This window comes from Pavona decussata, unplaced genomic scaffold (genome assembly GCF_977016875.1).
Source record: "Pavona decussata unplaced genomic scaffold, jaPavDecu1.1 SCAFFOLD_210, whole genome shotgun sequence".
NCBI lineage: Eukaryota > Metazoa > Cnidaria > Anthozoa > Scleractinia > Agariciidae > Pavona > Pavona decussata.
In genome coordinates this window covers 1,225,012-1,247,141 of record NW_028145615.1, presented here as the reverse complement: position 1 = coordinate 1,247,141, position 22,130 = coordinate 1,225,012, and the positions used below count along the sequence as shown (strand labels likewise).

Sequence of the window (22,130 nt, the reverse complement as noted above, 5' to 3'; positions counted from 1 at the left end):
CCTATGGCAGATGGCAAGAATTTGTTTTTGAGTAAAGCAATATTTCCTGGATGTAGCCTGGCTGTGCTATGACACGTAGCGTTGATTTCCTGTGGCATAAGCATGGCTCTTCCTCGATACATAGCTAACGATTACAATGAACCAGGGATTATCTTCTAAAAGGCACATTTCACTGATGGCTTTCATGTGACTCGGGATTTCAAGTAATGCTTTCCGGCCAAATAAACTTCAGTTTATCTCTTCATCCTTCAATAAACTCTCTACACACCTGAGAAGAAGTGGTTGTTCTTAAGGTTTTGAATGTTAAGTCCAAAGATCCGCTCATGCCAACTTGCCTTTTCAACCAATTAGAGTATCGTGGGTTCCGGAGTTAGATTACCCAGCTCCTCTCATCTGGCATCTGGATAAATTCGACGCGCTGTACAAAAAACAAATAATACCTGAAGTAGACAATTTGGCGTCAACTTAATTTTGCGATCCACACCCCCAACCCACTTAATTTTGTGATTTTGATTAGTTGTTAAGGTTCTCTCGAGATATTGTGAGTTTTCTGAACAAGTTACAACTTATGGGCCTCTGAAATGTGCTTTTAGCAACAGCATTTTTGTCTTTTAAATTCAAAATAGCTCGCATCCCACGTTGACTTTTAGTTCCTTTGCTCACTCTACAAAATCCTCCCTAGTAAGTTGACCCTCTCGTTGCTATAGTATCCCTTGTTTGATTTCGATTTACGAAGTTATTAAAACGACAAGACTAGTATAAAGGATTCAGTGATGCTTTAGGTTGGTTTATATCAAAGTAAACATAAACCAATATTTACACGAACGAGAATCTCTGGGAACGAGGTTGCACACAAGAAGGCGTAAAGGCGGAAAGACGTCATGGGCTTCAGACGCTAGGTACCGCCACCTCCACCTTTGATGTAAAAGCCTAACACTAATAAGTTTGAGCTCCTTGAAAACTTCCTCAATACGATTTTACGCCTCTTATATGAAAATTGGGGTATATTTAACTTTTTTATCCAAGGGTATAAATGTGACAAAGAAACTTACTGGAAGTTCTGAACCTGCTGCTCACATCACCAAGTTCCACAATATCTTCTTGATGAAGTTGAGTAACGCCACACACCCTCCCCATCCTCCTCAGTACGTGGATGTACGTTCTGCGGTAGGGACGCGACAAACCACAGTAAACCCAAGGATTGAGTATGGAGTTTACTAGGGACATCTGTGCAGACAGCGATTGAAGCACTCCACGATGCTGACGGGTGGCAAGCTCTAGTGTAATAGTAAGCTTGTGGAATGCAAATAACATGTGATGAGTAAATGTTACGGCTCAGTTCTTGTTGATTTTTTAACTTAATGCAACACCTTTTCTTGCTGCCATTTGAAACCTCAAGTACAATTTTTAACCTCACGTCATTTTTCACTTTAACCTGAGAAGTGATTATTAAATTGGAAAACTCGTCCAGCGATGGCAGAGGTCAGTAGGTAGCTAGGTTAATACTTGTAGGTATTTAAGAATGAAAAGTTCATTCCAAACAACAGCACGAGAATGCAACAATAGACTATCGCGTAAAAAGACTTTGATAAGAACATATAAGGGCCATACGAGGAGCTTAGATCTAAACTACCCGAAGCATGCTTTGTAACATGCATACTAAATTTCTCTCAAGTTTGAGACAAATATTCGAAATTTCTCATGAGCTGTTTCTGGGCATGGGTACCTTTTTTAAATTTCTATGTTGTTGATGTTTAACCGCGTTTTGCTTTGTGTTTTTTTTCTGTTTTTAGTCTCTTTCTTTCTTGTGAAAACGTTTTCACCCGATCTTGCCAACTAAGTAAAGTAAACAGTTATCTGTGAGTAGGTAGCCTGTACTGTAGGCATAAGTTTAACATGTGAAATTAGCCTTCTTGTTTAAAAGCCACCACCTTGGATTACAAAACAGACAAGACTTTTTTAACGAGTAACAAAATCGTCAAGGAGAGTGAAGTCATTCACTCACACCACCCTAAACGTTTTATAAAAAGATCCACTGAAGATTTCGGCTAGACATAGGAAGGAATAACCCAGTGCTCGCCAACTAGATAATTGAAAACGCTTGTGCTGCAAGCCAGTGGACATGTTCCTTCTACTGTGCTACCAAAAGTTACCAGGTGTAGTTTGTTTGCATAACCACGGCAAAATTGATAAAATTAATCGGGTTTCTCTTAGTTAGTCTCGGTTTTCTAGGCCATAATCTTACTGTGTTAACTTTTCCGTGCCGTTAAAAGTGTTAACTTCACCAATTAAAAAAAAAAGTATCATAAGCCTCATACGTACAATGATTGGTAGCCAGCTAACATAGAAGAGAAGCACTGCCGACACAAGAACCTTCATGAACTGGCGACTCTCCTTTATATGTCTGCTTATTCTCTGCTTGCGGGGCCTGCTGGGACGATTTCCCGGTTCCTCTTCTGGCAAAGTAGTTATCACTCTTGTACTAGTATGTACTTCATCCGTACAATTTTCTTCAACACTTGTAATTCGCTTCTTTTGTGATCCTGATATTTCCACAGCTTGCAGTCTCCCATTTTGAAAGGTCAGCGTCCTCCCACGTCTCAATCGACCCAGTCTTTTCTCGTATCCTTTCATTTTCCGTAACACAGCGAGGAAACTAGTCAGCACCACTACCAGCTGGATATACCCTAATATGGCAATAAGAAGAGCAAAGCTGCCACCAAAGTCAAACGAACACAGACCTCTGTGAGGATATACTCGGCCCCAGCCCAATAACGGCCACGTGGAGATGAAAGCTGCCGACAAAACGACGCAGCCAATAAGTTTCGCTACATTTACACAAGTAACTTTGGACCGATAATACAATGGATGTAATGTGGCGCAAACGCAGTCGAGAGCCATTAATGTAGCGATAAACGAAGCAGACAAGCGGAGGCACGAAGATATCCAATTGTAGAAATGGCACAGCGCTTCCATTTGCAAACCTCTAAAACCATCGGGATTGACTTGAAACACGATGGTGGAGATTAAAACTGGTCCAAAATCGTTAAGAAGATCAATGGCAGCCAGTGAACCCACTAAGAGATCGGGAACACGACGGATTCGAAAAGATTTGATCGCAAGAAGAAGAAGAGCGTTACCAATCAAAATTATAACAAAAATAATCGGTAAAATAATATACAAAAATCCAGTTCGGTGCTGACTGCCGTTGTGTACTGTATCCTTGGGGTAATTTGTTTCATTCATTGAAGTTATTTTCACACTTTCAAAATGATAGGAACTTTAATTTAAAAATTGCGTAGACGGGACGGAGAAAGTACGCTTGCAAAAAAGTATGTCCCAGACAGTTAAATTCTCTAGAAAACACCAAAACGCCAACTGTGCTTGCGAAGGAAAATTCCGGTTTCCCGCAACACTGAGCACAAGTGAAATTATTGTTTATAGCATCAAGGCCAGCACGAAAAATTAAATTTCAGTTTCTGTATTTCCAACATTCTCGTTTACGACCATCCCTTTTAAGTAACCTCTTTCATTGAATTCATCTCCTCTCGTAAAAGGTTATACTTTTCCTGCAAGAGAAGTAAATATAACCTCCTAAGATATTATGTCGTAAATGACGGTTCCTTGTGAGTTCCTGAACTTATCCAACACTTTTCTTGAAATTTTTCTTCACCGCTTAATAATATATGAAACACTTCGTTTGAACCTTGAGATCTCAGCTGACCGAGGGTAAAAACACAATACAAAAGTTCCCGAGATTAATCTATTTGAAACAAACTGCTGTAAATGAGTAACAATGATCCACTGTTTTTTCCTTTAGAAATTCAACCGGTAATCATGGTTGTTTTTGTATTATTCTGATGCTTCATTTAAGATAAAACCATAAGTTCTGTTAATTGAACAAGACTACTCAAACATGGCGCCTGATTCCCTTTCGTGAAAGGAAACAAAGCGCACTGTAAACTGTTTTCATTTTCATTATTTTTCACACGACCACGCTTCAAAAACGGACAGCACTGAAGCCTTAAGGAAAAGTCGAACATGTAAATGGATACTCAGCGGATACAAGCATTTTACCGTAAAAGCACAATTCCGGGTGACATGAAGGTATTGAGCTAGTGCCCAAAGAAGGCACACCATCTTAAACATTTGAGGAAAGTTCTGATATCTAGAAGTGAACCGAGTGTAAAACACAATACACTGAAAGGAACTACATAGCTTGCGAGAACGCTATTGTCCTTAATGAGCTGTATACGTACCTTTTTGTAATAACTTATGGCAGCGATTTTGGATTCAACTTTAAAAATGAAGTCGGTTTTACAATAGTCCATGTTTAGATAATAACGTTTGGTTGGCGTTTTGTTTATACAAGTATCTTAAAATGTCAATTTGAACAGCTGGTTGCACGGGAAATAAATCAGAGTTGAGATTCGATATGATGTTCACGACAAAGAGGATTCTAATTTATTAATATGTCTAAAGCAGGTTAAAACGAGGACAGTTCTTGACAGAAAATTAGGTTTTCTCGAGCCTGTCGGTATCTCGCAATGAAACTAATTTCCCTTGCTAGATAATGCTCATTGCAATCTACTTCTACCTACATCAAAAGGTCCGCTTTCTCCGGCGGTCGCGAACGAATTTCCGTTTCCCTTGAGTGGGAGATTTAGCAAGAGTACTGTAGACTGGTAGAAAGGATATTAGTTATACATCTGCCATACATGGTCGGCACCAATCAAGCATAATTGCAAGTTTTGCTTTCAATTCAGTTTTCTAGTTTGAATATCTTGCATTTTACCAGGGCTTCATTATTAGCTCGCACGAGAGTCCGAACATTTTTCTGTTTTTGATCACGAGGTTTTGCATATTTACTTTTGTCGTAGAAATATTCCACAACTTGACCATGTTCGTCGATTCTTTTTCAGCCAAGACGTAACGAAAATCCAGAGAACGACAAAATTTAATCCGAACTTGGCAAATGAGAGGTATTACTGGAATCTCCATCCAGTCACTTTCTTGATTGTGTTTGAGACGAATGCTGGCTAGTGATAAAACTGTGACTGGAACTGTAGACATCATCTGGGTTCACGTTTCAATAATATTTAGTGCATGTTAAACAAATTTTCCCGACACAAATTAACATTATTTATAAGCTAAACTAGACACTATTTAGTGCTACCCTCTTTGAAGAAATAAAGGATTTCCTTATCCTCAAAAGGGAGCTTGTACCCCTCTCTCCTCCCCCGAACGGGACACAATAAACAATCGTCCCTTACCGCCAAGAAGATACCAGAAAACGCCATTAACAATGATATATCACATGGAACTTGGCAAAAGTTGCCGACACGGACTTAAGGAGCAAACGATGAAAACCCCCTGCAAAACGAAAAGAAACAAATGTCCAGCAGCCAAACAAGACAACCACTTTGGTTGCAAAAAGAGATATGTAAAAAATAATTACTCAATCAAAATCACACATTTATAATAATAACTTTATTAATGTGTCAGTCATTCTAGCTTGCTGTAATACCGCAGTTTGCTGACTGGAGACACTTATCTAATAATTTGGGACTGTGGAATTACTTTCTGTACATTACTAAAACGTAGCTGCATAAATGACAGTTTTGACAATCATCGCTGATCAATTCACTCAAGTTCATTGTTCTTATGCGATTTCAAAATTTGTTTAAAAATAAGTTTTGTTTCTGACCTTCTAATGTCGTTGCTCAACTTTGCCTATATGGTAGATCCTATAAAATAGCTTATATTGTGCTTTCCATGTGTGATTGTGTTGTACCTGAGTATGGTAAAGTCGGAGTTTCTTGGAGTGTAGCGGCCGGTAGTTTTGGTAAACATGACATGACAGCCGTATTTTAAGGGCCTGTTCACATGGAGGTGGGGGACCCCGGGAAGGTGGGGTACCCCATCTACCCGGGGTCAGAAAAAACAGGCCTTCACATGCAACCCCGGGGCGCTGGGGTGAGGTTTAAAAGGCTATCGCGTGGTCGATAAGTACATATATCAATAAAGATGGCGGATGGGAGACACTTTTCGTTTCGTTGTTCTACGGGCACGACTTCAGCTTCATCCAAGACCGGTAGATCAGCTTGGTTATCAGACTCGACAAATGCACCTTCAACTCTTTCAGAACTTTCTTCAATGGCATTGTTGTCGATGTTTTGAAGGTGATATCTGCGAAAAAGCTCGCCACGCTTGTACTGAATTCAGAGACAATTGCCCGGATGAACATCACCCCACCCCACCTCCAGCATTCACATGGAGAAAACTCACCCCAGCTAAGCGGGTTACCCGCCTCGGCTGACCGGGCAACCCGCCTCGGTGAGATATCCCACTTCACATGTGAACGCGATCAAGAAATAAAGAGAGATTGTATGGAGAGATTGGTAACCCCACCGAGGCGGGGTACCTCACCCCCACCTCCATGTGAACAGGCCCTAAGTCTCGCTAAGACAAGAAACGAACCAGTATGATAATACAACGACTACGCCACTCGACTCACCGGCAAAAAAATCCTGGTCACGCTCATCCTACCAACGAATTTGTTTCATATTTTCATCATTTGAGAAAAAAATGAGAGTATTGGCAGTCTAGAAATAATAAATACACGATGACAAGCATTAAGCTAACAGCCAGGAAGGAGCTTTCTGGTAAAATTTTAGTTAATAAATGATAGTAACAAAACACAGCCAAGGAACTCACTGTGAACTTTCCTTAGAATAACACAAGAACGACAAGAGAAAGTTCAGTTAACCGAGGATCGTTTTCGTCAAAAATGATTCCGGGTGGATTTTCTGCAAATAATTATTTCCAGAAAATCCACCTTTTGTTGATCTTTGTTTACTTTAAGGTGGCCTTTGGCACTAGAGCACATCATGCTAGTCAGCTGTGGAATTAACCAGCCATTCCGTCATTCACTCAAGACACATACCTTGGCCCAGTTGTCCAAAGCCCGATTAAGCTAATGCTGGATTAATGTTAGGCTCGATTTCCGCCGCTCCCTTGTGTGGGCGCGGGCTCATTTTCTCGAACAGCGGCTGGTAATCGAGCCTAGATTAATGTGAACTTTGATTCGAGTTTAATTACTAATTGCTAAAGATTCTTCCAAAAGGTTTTTGCCCCTCAGTTTTGGTTTAGACTTTTCTTTACCTTTAGCAAAACTTCGGTTAACTTTTAATGGTAGATTAGCGTTAATTGGCTTTCGAACAACCCGGCCCTGATTTTATGAAAACCGGGCTCACAACTCTGAACGTAATGTCCAGGAGAATTCCACTGTTTGGTCGGTTTTAGACATTAAAGCTTACCAGGACATTCAAAACTACTCCCATATCCATGTCTTCAAAGTCATCTGCAAGCTTCTTGTAGCCTGCAATTTAAATCAGAAAAAACTTGCACCCATGCCAACTCACTCAATCAAAGAAACATTTAGTACTATACTCGTCTTCCCACCCTCCCCCTCCCACTAATATTCACTGCCAGAGGTACCAACTAACTTACAAAGCATCTACTATGCAATGTAGCTCTCATTTCAATGAAGACAAAGTGTCCTGGCTACATAATCGCTGAGAATTCTCTTAAGATCTAAACTCAGTACCTTCCCTTGATGTACAAGTCTCAGTAAGCAGCATTAACTTTGCCAAAGTCTGACCCACGCTGACCCCCCTGCATTTGAAGGGAGAGACCTCGAATACAAGTCGCCTCTTACATGTAGCTCTGCTCCTGTAGAGTTTAGCCAGACTATCCTTGATGGCAACCCCCCCATGAAATAAACCGTGGCCGTGGTTCCAGATTCCAGGCTAACATTTGAGCTCCCTTACTCAGAACTCCAGGTATATACATAGGAGTCTGTTAGCCATTTCCTTGGTAACCAAGCACCCAAGCTAATTGCATGAACAGGAGAATAAAACAAGTCTTGCAAAACAGAACCAGCGAACCTAAAGGGAGAACCCAGAAGGAGAGGACCTGCCGCTTCACCGTCTCGCTCCAGTCTCTTGCTTATTTATTTAGTTATTTATTTATTTGTTTTACTTGCTAGCATCATTACCTTGCTGTGATCTTGAAAGGGACAGCTAATAACAGTCTAACCCAGAGATTTTTGTATCAGGGGACCAAGTCAAACAAAACTAAACTTGTTACATATTTTTTTACTTGACTTGAAAGCTGTATTTAAAAAGCAACCAGTTCTAGATGAAAATACTAAAAGGCCTAAAAAGTCAAGCTTTTAAATGAAGCCAACTCACAGCCACCCACTCTTGGAGAACAGATATAACATAATACTAAATTATGAACCACAACCTATTGGCGAATGCCCTAATGGCTGTTTTTAAAAAAATTCATGTTCAAGACATTTTGCTACACATGTTGTGAGAGTGAGATTACTTTCAAACTTGTGCTAAACTTGAATTTGAGCCCATAAGTAACTATTTTACAATAACATTATTTGTTACTTACTTTTGAGATTAACCTTCATTACCTATTTTTTACAAATCACCATAAAAGAGTTTCGGCCAAAAATAAGCTGCAGCGAAGACTTTTACTTTCAGTGTTGCTAAGATAAGGCCTAGTAATGTTATTAAGGTAAGTTTAAAATTTACCCCACCAAAGAAATAACATATACTAAATTTTTTGTCTAACTTTTTATTAGCCAATGTGATGTCATGAATTTTACCAACTGAACTTATGTAAATGTGAATAAATCTATCTTGTCAACTATTCCAGAGTTTCAGGATTAAAACAAACTGTATAATAGTTGGTTTTGTTTCATGTTGTAACAAAAAACTACTTACTATACTTTTCTGTTCTACTTCAGCACCAAACGTTTATTGGAATGAGAATTGCCAAGACAAATCCTACCAAAAAAACAAAACAAAACAAAAAAAAAAAACAAAAAAAAACAACAACCTTTGTAAACTCATTTAAAACTGTTAGGAAAATTTCATACCATAACAATATATGTTGTAGTGTAATTTTTAGTTTGAGCCTTTTACAAATTATTTGTATGTTGTTAAGGCCTGTGATACACATTTTGCTCATCTACATGCAATATCCACTGAACTTTGAGAAGTGGTACTATACAAATTACTTTTATCATTATTATTCCCAGATGGTAGCTGACAGATAACTGGAAAAATAAACCTGTATCAAAATAAGGTCATGTGTTGCCTGACAGCAGCACAAGACAATTTAGAGAAATATGCTGATTTGATGACTATGAGTATAAAAGCAGTTAAAACTCCTTAAATCCAAGCACATAATGCTTAGTGGTGGACAACTATTCTATACAGGCAGTAAGAAATCTCAAACACACACAAACACTAACTAAATGATTTTTCCTTGTAACCAAAGAATAAAATCCACTAAATTCAAGAAAAATCATGTCTAAAAGCACGCAATCAGAAAACTGGAATCTGCTTTACAATATATTGACAAACATACAGTGCTTAGGAACAGGGCTTCACCTTCAGACTCAAGACACACTGACTGCAACACCTTGTATGATATACTGAACAAATTCACAAGAAACTAAGAAAGTACTGTTCAGTACCTACATCATAAATTATGAAAAGTCATAATAATTATGTGATACACACAAATTTATCCACACACTTCAAAGTTCAAGAGCTGAAGCACAAGAAAAACACATTAATTACCTTAATTCTTCTTAGCTTTCATGATGATGTATTTCATGTACATACGAGAACAAATACATGTAAACATTTCATCTCAACACAGAACCAGTCTGAATGCGTCAAACACTAGCCCCCACAATGATCCAAATTTACATCTACAAGTAACTATTATTGAATCAGAAGCAAATGGCCATTGCCACACAGAAATTAAGACGTGTCTGAAATGTTTTCACTCATCTTTTTCAAGTTTTTAACTAGCTTGATTCCCTGGTATATACTGCCAGGAAATACTGCATCTGATTTCAACACACGTTTGGTTAGCTCCTGAAGATTGCTTGCTATCTTTCCAGTAACAGCATTCTGCATTGTACAAGAGTACATTCTCTTGTGGGGAATATATTTGGCTGGAGGATTTTCATGCCCATCTGCCCCCTGTGAAATGATCACTTTCTTGTGAATAAATACTGCAGTATAACAGTCTTCAATTTGCGCATGTGCACCAAAAAGGTCTTTCTCTTTAATGTAGTAGATCTCGGCAATATCAGTTCGATTCTTTAGGCATGTTTCTGACCAATAACACCCTGGGAGTGCAACGGCTGAAAATTTATCCAGTACATGGCATTCATTTTCCTCTATGTTGTGGCCAAGATACAAAGAGCCACCTGGTTTTAAAATGCGCAGAAGCTCCCTAACCAGATTGCACTGTGTTTCTTTGTCACCCAGATCTTTGAGCCCTCCATAATTGATTGCATGAGCAAACTGTGCTCCATCAGACAAGAAATTTAGTTTTCCATCCGAGCTGATAGTTCCAAAGGTTGCTGGTGTGTCATTGAACAATCTCTTGGCATATTCCACAGCATACTGATCTACATGGGCACCTCCAATTTTCATTTTGGGGTATTTCTTTCTAAGAAGTTTCAGCCATTCATTGCAGCCAGTATTGCTATCAAAAACAGAAGTTCCCTCAACATCAAGGTTCAGCTGCTTTGCCAGTTCTGGAATCCAGCTTTCTTCAACTGTTGTCTCATTTCTGTGCTTTCTTCTGCAGTGGATATCTTCCCAGTTATGTTTGAACACAGTTTTTTGAAACCAGTGGTGAAAGTGTTGCTTAGCTTGGTCCAGAATCCCTTTTCCTCCTGAAGCTCGTAGGCTGAATTGTGCTAACAGAAACATAAACAGAATCAAAACTGTTGCCACAGCCATGAACACAATCCTGCCATAACGAATATTTGTGATCCTCATGTTTCCTAAAAATAACAAAAGAAGGAAGTTTAATAACAAGGTAAAGTGGAATCAATAATTCAAGCATTTTACTTCAAATAAGCTCTTTTGTGACACAGAGACTGGTGTCATGTAAGAACCTTAGTTGTGTATTTAATTTCTGACCAAAATGCCAAATAAACAAGAAACAGGTTGTTACTTTTCTTGAAATTGCAAGTGATCTGCATGTATGTAAAGGAGATAGAGACCCTTGATTGATTCCTTTTGTTCACAACTACCAATGATTCGCTTGACTTGGTTGGATCAGTCTCATATACAAAAGAAATCAGTCAAGCATCGGTGTCTCCTTTAATTTGTGAAGAAATGATCGATGAAGACAAGCTCGAAAATCAAAAGAAGCAGAAATGGAAGTACTGCAAAGAGTTGGAGAAAGCTTGTACTGCTCATGCTTTCCCTTTATAAATGACAAAGCCAATAGTCAATACCTACTGGATGCAGTTAATTTTACTGCTTTTTCTTTATCTCATATGTTATGCATGGGCAGAATGTAAAAAAAACCCTCCCTATTCTAGTCTGTTGAATCTCTGCTATTGGTCCTATCGATATTGTCAATAATATTAAAGTGACTGCAGCAGCGCGTGTTGGATAAACAATCCCAGCTATAATTCGATACCGTTTTAAAATATAAACTTAAGGACGGTGCCTACTATTGTTACTGCGCATACGTTCTGCGCATCTCGAGATACTCGGGTTTCCTATGGGTGGTGCCTACTAATACAGGGATAATTTTGCGCGGTTTAAAACTATACGGAGAAAGCAGAACTTAGCAAGTGCTTTTGTTATCTCAAAAGAAAATTAGGGGTAACCATGCATTTTTCAGAGATAATTAAGCTTCAATTTAGGAAAAAAATCCCATTCATTGCTTTATATTTTGGCGCTTTTTAGAGATATTATTGCTTAATTATCTCTGAAGAATGCGTGGTTACCCCCAATTTTCTTTTTGGATTCCAAGAGGCCTTGCTAAGATCTGTTTTTCCCGCATAGTCATAAGCCGCACGAAAATACTTCGGTATTAGTAGGCACCGTCCTTAAAGTAGCTTGGAACCTACAGAAAAAGCTTGCTGAAGGCAAACAATTAAGCCTTAAATTTTGATTTAAGCTTATAAGTGTGATGAATAATCTCAAAAAAATATACTACAAAACAAGGAGAACCTCACCACTTACCGAAGTGAACGCTAAACACAGAACATACGTATGTCACCAGCGGTAGTTACCTTGTTTTAGACGATCCATGGCATGGGAGAGTGATTTCTGTTTGAAAATACCCGTTTCATCGTGCGCCTCAGGAAAGTGTAAAACGAAAGAAAGTACAACGTCAGGCCTTAGCAGCCTCGCAATTTCTTTTCAAATCACCTTTCTTCGAATCGAGGCGACTCGAACCCAGGTTACTCAACAGGTTCCTCGGGTTGCTCACCCTCTGTTAATGCAAAGTCCCGAAATTACTGCACGAAATTACAGTGGAACCCCGTTAATACGGTCACCAAGGGGCCAAAAAAATTTGGCCGTATTAATGGGTGACCGTATTAACGAACGTTTTTTTTTTTACAAGAAAATGTATGTAACTAATACCACTTGAAGTTATCCACTCCTCACGTGATTCAATCAGAAAAGCCAGAGAGTCTTTTCTTATAGATTAAGCGGGGATCTTGGAACCCCATGGTTTAAATAGACGTGATGAATTGCAATTTTTGTATTTTATTTTACTTATTTCCTTGTCCTTTGGTACCACCTTGTAAACGTCATTTCCGCCGCTCCTATGTATTGCAACATCCTCCATAATATAATATTGTAATTTCATTTATATAATTTAGTAACATCTAAACCTGAAGAAGACTGGTTTGAACAACCGAAATATTGTTTTAAAATATATTACGTTGTGTCAGATTTGCAGTAGTCTTTGGACTTCTCATCGTCTAAAAAAAATGTGGCCGTAATAATGACGAGGTGGCTGTTATGCGGGGTCCACTGTACTGTAATTTGGACGTCTTAAACGGCGCAGTCACCCTTTACTACGTTCCAACGAACTGTTTTAAGTGGTCACTTTGTAAAAGGAATTCAGTCAAATATGGAACTGTTTTCTTCCACGCCAAAGAAGGGTTACCGAAACGTCTGGGTCTTTTTTTTTTTAACATTTCTGACATCGATATTTATTATAATATATCAATTCTACCACGTATACAATTGCAAGTTCCAAGTGCAACGCACCTCTAAGGAACGTTCCGTTCACTGTTTATTTTCAGAAGGTAACCAAACAGCCCAGTGCTATGCCAGGCAGTTGAATTTCTTAAACGGCCTGCAATACTGAGTCTAGGATCTTGGCGTTAACGTTTGATTCAGGTCCCTTTCTATGTCACGTTTTCCTTTTTCATCCCATTTTACCGCAGCAGTTTGTTAACTAAGTAAGAGACATTGTGAGCTCTGGTACACTAAGTTATCAAATGTTATATAAACTGTCGTTTTTACTGTGTTTTGTGGGGATAATGTGCAATCGGTATTAAGCGATCACTAAGCCATTCCCAGAGGATGATGGCTTAATGCAGGAGACACAAATAATGATCAACAACACCTTCTGAAAGGGTGAATCTTGAGTCCCATGCGAAGCAATTTCCCCAACTAAAGTTTCAAAAATCTAAAACACGGAAGAAATATTTCAAAGGTAATTTCAATTTTAGTTAATTTTCATGTCAGTCTTAAGTTTGTTTCTCACTGATAGACGGTTACCAAACCAGCATATGTACAACTTGTTAGGCACTGACTATTACACTTATTAACAAGTAGTTATGGCAATTAGATTGTGTTTCGCTACTTTTAACATAAAGTTTATGGTCATGATGACAATTGGTGAGCTAGGCTATCTATTCTAAAACCTATTTTATAGCATTGAACTAAGGACTCAAACTCTCTACGTTTATCTAATTAATGTTTGAAAATTTGTAAGTGACAGCGGTCTTATTTGATCTTTTTCCAAGGATTCAGTGGCTTGGATGAGCTGGTTGTTCGCACCTGTATTTACTGAAATGGTCTATCTAAGGTAAAGAATATGTGAACAGGCGCGATAGAACTAATCGCGTGCCTGTAACTTGACCCGAACTCGGGGTCTCCCGGGAAGGCTGAAACATGAATTCGGCATGCGCAAAGTGAGCACTGACGCGAGGAACTAGGGAAGGGTCCCCCACCCCCTTAGTTTTTAGACCAAAACCGTGACACGCCGGGACGCCGAGGCGCCGAGATATTTCGTTTCACGAAGAGCTAAAGAAGCAATGCCGATCGTTCGTGAACGCCTCCCTACCCCCCACCCCCCGGACCCCTCCCCCCCCCGCTCCACACTTCCCTGAAGGTCTGCGAAGGTCGATCCGCCACTGATGCCAGCTCCTGTAAAACCTGGCAACCTTTTTTGACAGAGGGTTTCAAAATCGATATTGGCTTTTGATTTATATGTAAATACGCCGTTTATACAATTACTACTTGACAGTTTGTTTTTCTTTTTTTTTTTAACTTTTTCCACAATCTTAGTTTTTCGCACTTTGTTGATGCATTCAGTTAATCTTTGTTTTATATCAGTCATGAAAGTAACTGAGCTTAGAACCAGCCTTGTGTTACAAACTTAAAATAAATACACAACAAATTGTCCCCGTTATACTTCAGTTGAGATTAACAAAGACATCTTTGTTTACAAAGTCTTGGTATTATCATATAAGTGGGGTGTAATGAATCCTATTCTGTGGAATGTATAGTATTTTGTGTTGTCACGTTTCCAAGCGCGAATTGTTTCCAATTACAAGAGTGTAGCATTTCGTCATTTCCCGACGAACGTTAACAAGGGTATGTAGCAGTACTGTGTTCATAAGATTTTGTTGTCTTAAGGTAAAAAGTGTTATCACAAGGCTTAACAATGGCTAAAGCAACCAGACAAATGCATCACAATGAAGAACATTATGTCGCTAAGATGAACTTTAGAAGCGAGAAAATTCTGCAAAGTCAAATCGATCGTTTAAACAAGGAGAAGCTCTTACAAGTGAAAAGCTTGAACTCTCAGATGCGGGTGTACGAACGAAAACTTCAAAAAATTAACGACAGAGTGCTCGAGGTTGAGACTCTTTCGAGAAACTTTGTGGACTCGTCTCAACGGCTTCCAACTCGCGAACATTTCAACAAACTCTCAAACGACGCCACTCGTCAAAGACATATGGTCACTGGTGTAGGTTATTCCTACATAGATCAACTTCTTGGCGTATCAAGACCGCTTGTAAACCGACCGCTAAGGTGGGGAATAAACCCTTCTTTACCAAGTCTTCAACAACAGTCTTCTAAACCGATTACTTTTGCGACGGACGCCGCTACTTCCAAAACATTTTTGACAGAGATTAAAGGTCAGCCTATTTATCTTCGACCAAGAGAAGCAGTTTACTTGAAACGGCAAAGACCAACTGCGCTTGCTCTACCGCCCATTGCTTTAAATAGCAATCCTGAGAAAGAAATCAAGCCACACCAATTAGAAAGTAACGAAATTTCACTGGATTCCCTTTCCGAGAAAGCTAGCCGTAAAACCATAGAGCTCGATAATCAAAACGACGAAGTAATAAATCAAGATGCAAATTCTCAGCTTCCTCCAATTCCTGAATGTGAAATTGAAGAAACAGTGGAAATTCCTGAAGGAAAAAACGAAGAGAAAACTGACAAAGAAATAAACGAGAAAAGAAAGGATGATTTGATTGGTCCCGAAACTTCTAACATGATGGCAAAGCCCGATATTGTTTTAGAAAACAACGAGCCTTCGCCAGACATTGAAATGCGTCCTTTGAGCGGTTCTTCATTGCGTGGTCATTTCACTACGGAATACGAGTTTCCAACGCATGGGGTGGAACGATTTACTCGCAGCAGCGAAATGTCAAATATTGAAACAGGTGACCATCAAACCGAAGAACATCTCAGCGAAAACAAACCAAACTCATTTCGTTACCAGCTTCATGCCCGACGATTTTCATTATAAACTCGCCCGGAGTAGAAAAGTTGAGCTATTTTATTTTATCACTGAAAGCTGAGCGATGGCACGATCCTCAGAAATTGTCGTGTGCATGGGAATCGCGTGCCAGTCGCAAGTTTGACTGCTGCGTTGTTGACAAACTCTCAGTAGAGAAACGTTTGGCTCAATTATAAAATTATCATGATTATTTTCATATGCATGGACACTTATTTACATTGATACCAAAACCTCGGTAATCCCGAAGGCCACCATCGCGCCGATTTCGTCTTTGGACATTTCACATGTAGGAAACCTATTTTAAATTTTGATAAAACAAACAATAGATGTTTAACTTGTTTGTGTTATTTTATTAACCGTACAATAGACAACTATGTGAAGGTTCAGAAAAGAAATCTACAAAGTATCATGTTAACATATAGTAAATAAGGTATAAATATCCATTAAAGTAGCTCCGACTGGCACTTTCCCAGAATGCGTGGGTATCCGTAGGTATAGGAATTACTTACTTACTTACTTACTTACTTACTTACTTACTTACTTACTTACTTACTTACTTAATTAATTAATTAATTAATTAATTAATTAATCGGAGTCCACTTTAGTTTGCGTCAGGTTTATGTACGTTTATCTCAACTCGAAATGGCGGTAAATTTGCCTGTAGTGTATTTCACCATACATATATAAAAGCAAGTATCCTGTCGTTGTGTTCAACTTCTTAAAGATGATCCCTTCCAGCTACACCATGGTTTATTGTTTGGTAAGCGTAGCTGTTTTCCAACCCAGAGAAACTGCAAGCAAATTCCAGAAGTGGTCTTTCTCTTGCCTGAGGTAATCCACATATGTCAGATGTCTTATTGTGGGTGGGATCTTTGTTCTGTAGGACTCGTCGATAAGAACTGGGATAAGTTGTCGTTCACTTCGCCCTACGGAAGATAAAGCAACATTTAACATTCTGAAAGCCGAGTTGCCAGCAATCGCTACTTTTGTTAGCGTGACAGGCGCTTTGAAGGAGAAGAAAAGAAGAGAATTAGTCGCAAGCGCGAAACGAGGGGAGCACGCTCCTTCGCTTCGCGCACGCACCCAATTCTCTTCTATCTTCCCCCTTTATAGCGCTTGCTATGCAGACTACGCTTTTCTTGGTTATTTTTTAATCTTTGAGCCCTCAGCTCACACTATCTCAGTTCGTTTTAAAACGCTGTTTTCTTTTCTTTTCTTTTCTTTTCTTTTCTTTTATCCAGGCGTCAGCTAGTCAAAACAGCGCAGAAAGTTGGCTGATTCTTCTGCACTCTGCCAACGAATAAATTTGAGTTATAAATATGCAACAATGTTTTCCCTTGGGCATTATCTGTTTGTCAAGTTCACAGTTCTTCTTCAGGTTTATTTAGCTTTGAAAACAGACTGTCTTCCGCCAAATCGAACCAAAGATTCATACATATTTTTGCACCAAATTTGTAAAGTTTTGTTTCTTCAGAGAAGTATCATTCAACTTACCTGATAAATTTCCTACTGCGACATCCAACTCAAAGCTTGTACCTGTTCTGCGGTCACCATCGTCTAAACCACTTGAGAGAATCACTAGAAACTTTTTGCACCTTTGGACGATGGCCTCAGCAATCAGACTATGGTCAGCAGGCCCAACGTTTCGCTCACACAAACAAAACTTCAGACCATACGGTTCTCCTTCCAGTTTTGGGACGAGTTCCTTAAGGACAAAATCTCTGGCCAACTTAGTTTTCTTTGGGAAACAAATATAGGCATCGTAGGATTCATGAACTGAAAAGAAGTCATTAAAATAATGATTAATTGAATGCATAAAATTTCAATGCTGATTCCAAATTAAAATATATTCATGTGTTATTGCTAATGCATTTTAGTTAACTGCCTCATTCACCGTCCATCGTGTCTTGCAAATCGTGCAAGAATTGAAATACCGTTGAAGAAGAAGAAGAAGAAGAAGAAGAAGAAGAAGAAGAAGAAGAAGAAGAAGAAGAAGAAGAAGAAGAAGAAGAAGAAGAAGAAGAACGAGAAGAAGGAGGAGGAGGAGGAGGAGGAAGAGGAGAAAAAGAGTAATAATAATGATGATGATGATGATGATCGCCGTTTGGCCCAGGCTTTTAACAAGTATCACCAAAATTAAAGGAAAGTAAATAAGCCGGACAGCTTACCGACTCTACTTTGCCAGCTGGTGAACTCCATTCCTTTTTCAACCCTGGTCTCGACCTCTCGCATCTCACATCTCAGTTTCTCCATCTCATCTTCCATTGTGGATTTGATCCCTCGCACTTCAGATTTAATTTTCACCATGTCTTCTTCCAACTGTTGTAAGCGGATGGCAACACCTTTCTCTTTCTGTAGTTCCTCTTCCAACTGCCGGATCCTGTTGGTAGGAAAGTCATCCTCACCCAGACTTCCGATGTAGTTAATCTTACTTACGTCATGTCCGACGGCTGAGCAAGCATCTTTTGCCAGCTGAACAAAGCGATCAAAGGTTGCCTTGTCAATATTTCGTGAATCAGTCTGGTGAAAAAGAGCGTTTCGCAGCAAGCGTAGCTGATCCAGTGCTAACGCAAACGTTTGCGCGTCATTTCCAATTGGACTTCGAACAAAGGGATGAAATGTACCGCTTTTTAACCTACAAGGCTTCACATACAACTCACTCAAAGTTCGCCGCCCACTTCCGTCTGGCATTGCAAAGCTTTTCGCGAAAAGAGTGGCTTGAAACAGATCTGTACAGTCCCATTCTTTATAGGATTTATGTGTTGGTACTTTTGAGCTTTTCCCCTCGTTTTGGCGGAACAGGTTCGTGACATCGTCTGAATCATCCCAAGGCGGCGCACGAGATGAACCCCGGGATACCAAGGTCTTCCACATGTAATCAAATGCTCCACGTACAGCCCTCGGGAACTCATCAAGGACAATAACCGAAAACTTGCAATAGTTGAGTTGTTCTGAAGTAAAAGTGGTCATTGTTTCTGTGGTCCTTTCTTTAAGATTCGTTCATCCGGCAACTTTCATTAGGACTTGGTGGAGTAACCCGCCTAAAAAAGACTGAGAAAACAAGAAATGTATTAGTTGAGATGATTAACTATGAAGTGACTTGTGTGGCTCTGATCCGAGTGTTGTCAACTCTGCCAGGAAGGGTAAGCTATTTTGGGGAATAATGCATTTGCACTGAACAGAAGCCTCTATGCCGCATTATTTTCGGATTGTTCGGGAAAATATGGCTTAAAAATTGAACACCGATCCGTGAGGGGTTCAATGGCTCCTGCCGTTACTTAATCCCTAAATTCGGCGACAGAGGTTTGAGAGACAGAGACAGAGAGAATGAATGAATGAATAAATGAAGAAAGAAAGGAAGGAAGGAAGAAAGGAAGGAAGGAAGGAAGGAAGGAAGGAAGGAAGGAAGGAAGGAAGGAAGGAAGGAAGGAAGGAAGGAAGGAAGGAAGGAAGGAAGGAGGGAAGGAAGAAGGGGGGGGGGGGAAGGTTTTGAATTCATATTCAGAAGGAGTGAAATTCATAGTTTTTCTCCGTCATGAACTGAATGAACCTTGTATTTCTTTCCCGGAATTTGCGTTATTTCCACATTGACATCTCTTCTCTTCATCATCATCATCATCATCATCATCATCATCATCATCATTTATTTGCCTTTATGCGTTTAACAAATTATTAAAAATATACAGCAAGTTGTTAGGGGAGGAGACCTCAGGAAACCACCAGGCTCTTCGGCGTGATGTGCAGGGTGTTGGTTTCCCAGCTCACTAATCAATCCCGGATTAAGGAAAGATCTCTTAGATATTGCCGCGTACAGTCCAGACTAGTCCTGGTTACGGGCAAAGAAATCTTAATTAGCGTACTCTGTTTTAATTCAGTAGGTAATCATTTAAAATACTAAGAGGACAGTATCATAACGCTGATAGACAGCCACTTTGCGTCGACATTTCAGCAAAGTGACCAACATTTAAAATACTGTGGCGCATGTCAAAGCTATCCAAGTACTGAGTAGGGATTGCCCGATTGAACAGCCACAAAGGAAGACCCACTCGGCTGTATATTAAAGACTGATAGAATTTTCATTAATAGAGGTTTTTCTATGGGAGATCTCGTTAACTCTAGCCACGATATAAAAATAGGAAATAAGCCGATGCTACAGCGATGTTTCTCTCTTGCATAACGAAGATGCGGTCGGACATCGACGAAACCTCGAACGCTCAGCGGAAAGAACCATAGGAATGTGCTTACTCGTGCGCTCTTTGGGGCTCGTCACGGTGAGTGAGGAATGCGTGACGAAGCCAAGGAGCGTCTGCAAAGAAGGGTCAAGTTCCTGTATTTTAATGAGCCTTAGTTACGTTAATCTTTCTTTTGCATCCCCTAGCATTTTATGTGGTTTATTTTGCTGGGTTTAGAGTACTTTCATTATCTGAAAAAACTAAAGAGAGAGAAAAAAATTAACTAGTAGCTTGATACATCCTCAGTCCTTAGCATAATTACTACTGGGATTACATTGTCACGGCTGTCACTTCAGTAACTGAGGCTGGTTTCCATATGATCGCGGATCGCGTATCGCAGATCGCAGATCGCAATAAGGTCTGCGATCATATGGAAACCAGCCTTTAAGTATAACATGGTTCTATCTTCTGCAGGATCGCAGACGATCGCAGACCTTATTGCGATCTGCGATCTGCGATCCGCGATCATATGGAAACCAGCCTCTTTAATACAGATCACATCGAGTGATTACGGTCTCGTTGGAGAAATTACCAACATTTGATGACCAACCACTCGTCAGTAGCTCACTAACAGTTAAAGAACTGAAAGCACATTTTGGCCATACTGTATTCTCAGCTATCAGTTAACCTCATGCCAACCTACCCTTAGATCTGATTTAGGTTAAGTTCCTTTCGGATCGTATATGCATGACAATTGGACCCATTTTCTCATCGGGCCGGTAAATCGGTACTTGGAAATTAGTCTTTAGATTTAGAAGAACAGACTTACCTTGAGGATCATAAATGAAAACATTTGTTCTCTTTTATGGCGGCTCTCTTATACAGTGAACAAATTTGTGCTAATTCATCAAATATTTGCAGGATTACGTCAAATATCGCTTTGTGATTGTCCATGTCTGTGCATCCGTGACTAACAGCATATTTTCGCTTTCGTTCCTATTTAGCATCAAGCTTAGACTGCAAGCAGTCCCTTTCTGGTCAGACTCACAGCGCAGCGAGACTGAACCGAGGAGAAATAAATGAGTAGAGACTGGGGGAGAGAAGGAAAAGAAAGGTTTCCTTTCCCCTTTTACACGCCTCTCCCCAAGCCCTCCTCCGCTCCTTTGCTCCAGTTTTTTAGTGCTCGGCTATCTCGCGCGACCTCTCGACTATCCAGAAAGGGACTGCTTACAGTCTACATCAAGCTATATAAGGCCTTTTTTTACGGAGGAGGGAGGGTACTCCCTATAGTGGACAATATGAGTAGGCTTCACCCGAAAAGGGCCGACCTCTTTCAGTCTGGAGGTAATATATAAAAAAGAATTAGTCACATGCGCGAAACGAGGGAAGCACGCTCCCTCGCTTTGCGCGTGCACCCGATTCCCTTCTATCCTCCCACTTTCTAGCGCTTACCCACGTGGACTACACTTTTCTTGGTTTCTTTTTAATCTTTGAGCCCTCAGCTAACACTATCACAGTTTGTTTAAACCCCTTTTTTTTCTTTAACCTTTTCTTCTCCCAGTCTTTCTTTTTACCGCGCCTTTTATTCTGTCGTTCAGTCAGTCGAATTTGGTGCGGAATCAAACTCTTAGAAAGTTGGTTGATTCGACTGCACTCTTCGACAAGTGAACACATTTGAAAGAAAATAAATGTACAACGACCTTTACTTGGCTGATAAATATGCAATGAATATTTGTTTCTAAGACATCATTTGACATTATCTGCTCCCCGTAGTTCAGTCCATTGCAAACTGCAACTAATGACATTACAAACTGCAACTAATGACATTACATAAATAAATAAATAAATAAATAAATAAATAAATAAATAAATAAATATGTAAGTAAGTAAGTAAGTAAGTAAGTAAGTAAGTAAGTAAGTAAGTAAGTAAGTAAGTAAATAAATAAATAAATAAATAAATATAGATAGAAGTAATCGTGAGCTAGAAAATAGTTTGAAGTGAAAATTTACTAAGAGCTTAAGGCCGCTCACAAACTCTATAATTTGCTTTGT

The 22,130-nt window shown here is 39.6% G+C and overlaps 4 protein-coding genes across 10 annotated transcripts; 1 reads left to right on the top strand and 3 right to left on the bottom strand.

Annotated features, from left to right (window-relative positions):
• Positions 1-52: 52 nt before the first annotated feature.
• LOC146460645 (substance-P receptor-like) lies at positions 53-8,937 on the bottom strand. Of its 5 annotated transcripts, none has more exons than XM_085087963.1 (7): positions 8,802-8,937; positions 7,320-7,381; positions 6,518-6,605; positions 5,274-5,373; positions 2,323-3,569; positions 1,053-1,293; positions 53-418 (listed from the first exon to the last, which is right to left on the bottom strand). In XM_085087963.1, the coding sequence occupies exons 5-7, from the start codon at positions 3,244-3,246 to the stop codon at positions 390-392; spliced, it is 1,194 nt and encodes a 397-aa protein (XP_084944089.1). In that variant the 5' UTR covers positions 3,247-3,569; positions 5,274-5,373; positions 6,518-6,605; positions 7,320-7,381; positions 8,802-8,937; the 3' UTR covers positions 53-389. The 5 variants fall into 5 exon arrangements, with proteins under 5 accessions (XP_084944089.1, XP_084944092.1, XP_084944091.1 ...); XM_085087966.1 differs by having other exon boundaries at positions 6,518-6,545; XM_085087965.1 differs by lacking the exon at positions 5,274-5,373.
• On the bottom strand, positions 8,007-12,236 carry LOC146460644 (uncharacterized). Of its 2 annotated transcripts, none has more exons than XM_085087970.1 (2): positions 12,090-12,236; positions 8,007-10,891 (listed from the first exon to the last, which is right to left on the bottom strand). In XM_085087970.1, exon 2 carries the CDS (start codon positions 10,884-10,886, stop codon positions 9,852-9,854), a length of 1,035 nt encoding a protein of 344 aa, XP_084944096.1. In that variant the 5' UTR covers positions 10,887-10,891; positions 12,090-12,236; the 3' UTR covers positions 8,007-9,851. The 2 variants fall into 2 exon arrangements, with proteins under 2 accessions (XP_084944096.1, XP_084944095.1); XM_085087969.1 differs by having other exon boundaries at positions 12,140-12,236.
• Positions 12,237-14,649: 2,413 nt separating this feature from the next.
• On the top strand, positions 14,650-16,357 carry LOC146460643 (uncharacterized). Its single transcript, XM_085088006.1, has one exon. It carries the CDS (start codon positions 14,818-14,820, stop codon positions 15,913-15,915), a length of 1,098 nt encoding a protein of 365 aa, XP_084944132.1. The 5' UTR covers positions 14,650-14,817; the 3' UTR covers positions 15,916-16,357.
• LOC146460642 (uncharacterized) lies at positions 16,236-21,109 on the bottom strand. Of its 2 annotated transcripts, XM_085088004.1 has the most exons (4): positions 20,908-21,109; positions 18,075-18,957; positions 17,401-17,682; positions 16,236-16,832 (listed from the first exon to the last, which is right to left on the bottom strand). In XM_085088004.1, the coding sequence occupies exons 2-4, from the start codon at positions 18,874-18,876 to the stop codon at positions 16,657-16,659; spliced, it is 1,260 nt and encodes a 419-aa protein (XP_084944130.1). In that variant the 5' UTR covers positions 18,877-18,957; positions 20,908-21,109; the 3' UTR covers positions 16,236-16,656. The 2 variants fall into 2 exon arrangements, with proteins under 2 accessions (XP_084944130.1, XP_084944131.1); XM_085088005.1 differs by lacking the exon at positions 20,908-21,109 and having other exon boundaries at positions 18,075-19,186.
• Between the last annotated feature and the right edge of the window lie 1,021 nt (positions 21,110-22,130).

Excerpts from the sequence above, each read along its gene's own strand:
- LOC146460643 (XM_085088006.1), top strand. The coding sequence starts at position 14,818 with ATGGCTAAAGCAACCAGACAAATGCATCACAATGAAGAACATTATGTC.
- LOC146460642 (XM_085088004.1), bottom strand. The coding sequence starts at position 18,876 with ATGACCACTTTTACTTCAGAACAACTCAACTATTGCAAGTTTTCGGTT. Across the intron at positions 17,683-18,074 it reads CAGCTGGCAAAGTAGAGTCG|TTCATGAATCCTACGATGCC; the intron begins GTAAGCTGTCCG and ends ACTTCTTTTCAG. Across the intron at positions 16,833-17,400 it reads CGCAGTAGGAAATTTATCAG|GGCGAAGTGAACGACAACTT; the intron begins GTAAGTTGAATG and ends TATCTTCCGTAG.
- LOC146460645 (XM_085087963.1), bottom strand. The coding sequence starts at position 3,246 with ATGAATGAAACAAATTACCCCAAGGATACAGTACACAACGGCAGTCAG. Across the intron at positions 1,294-2,322 it reads TTAGCTGGCTACCAATCATT|CTTACTATTACACTAGAGCT; the intron begins GTACGTATGAGG and ends GCATTCCACAAG. Across the intron at positions 419-1,052 it reads CAGCAGGTTCAGAACTTCCA|CGCGTCGAATTTATCCAGAT; the intron begins GTAAGTTTCTTT and ends TTTTTTGTACAG.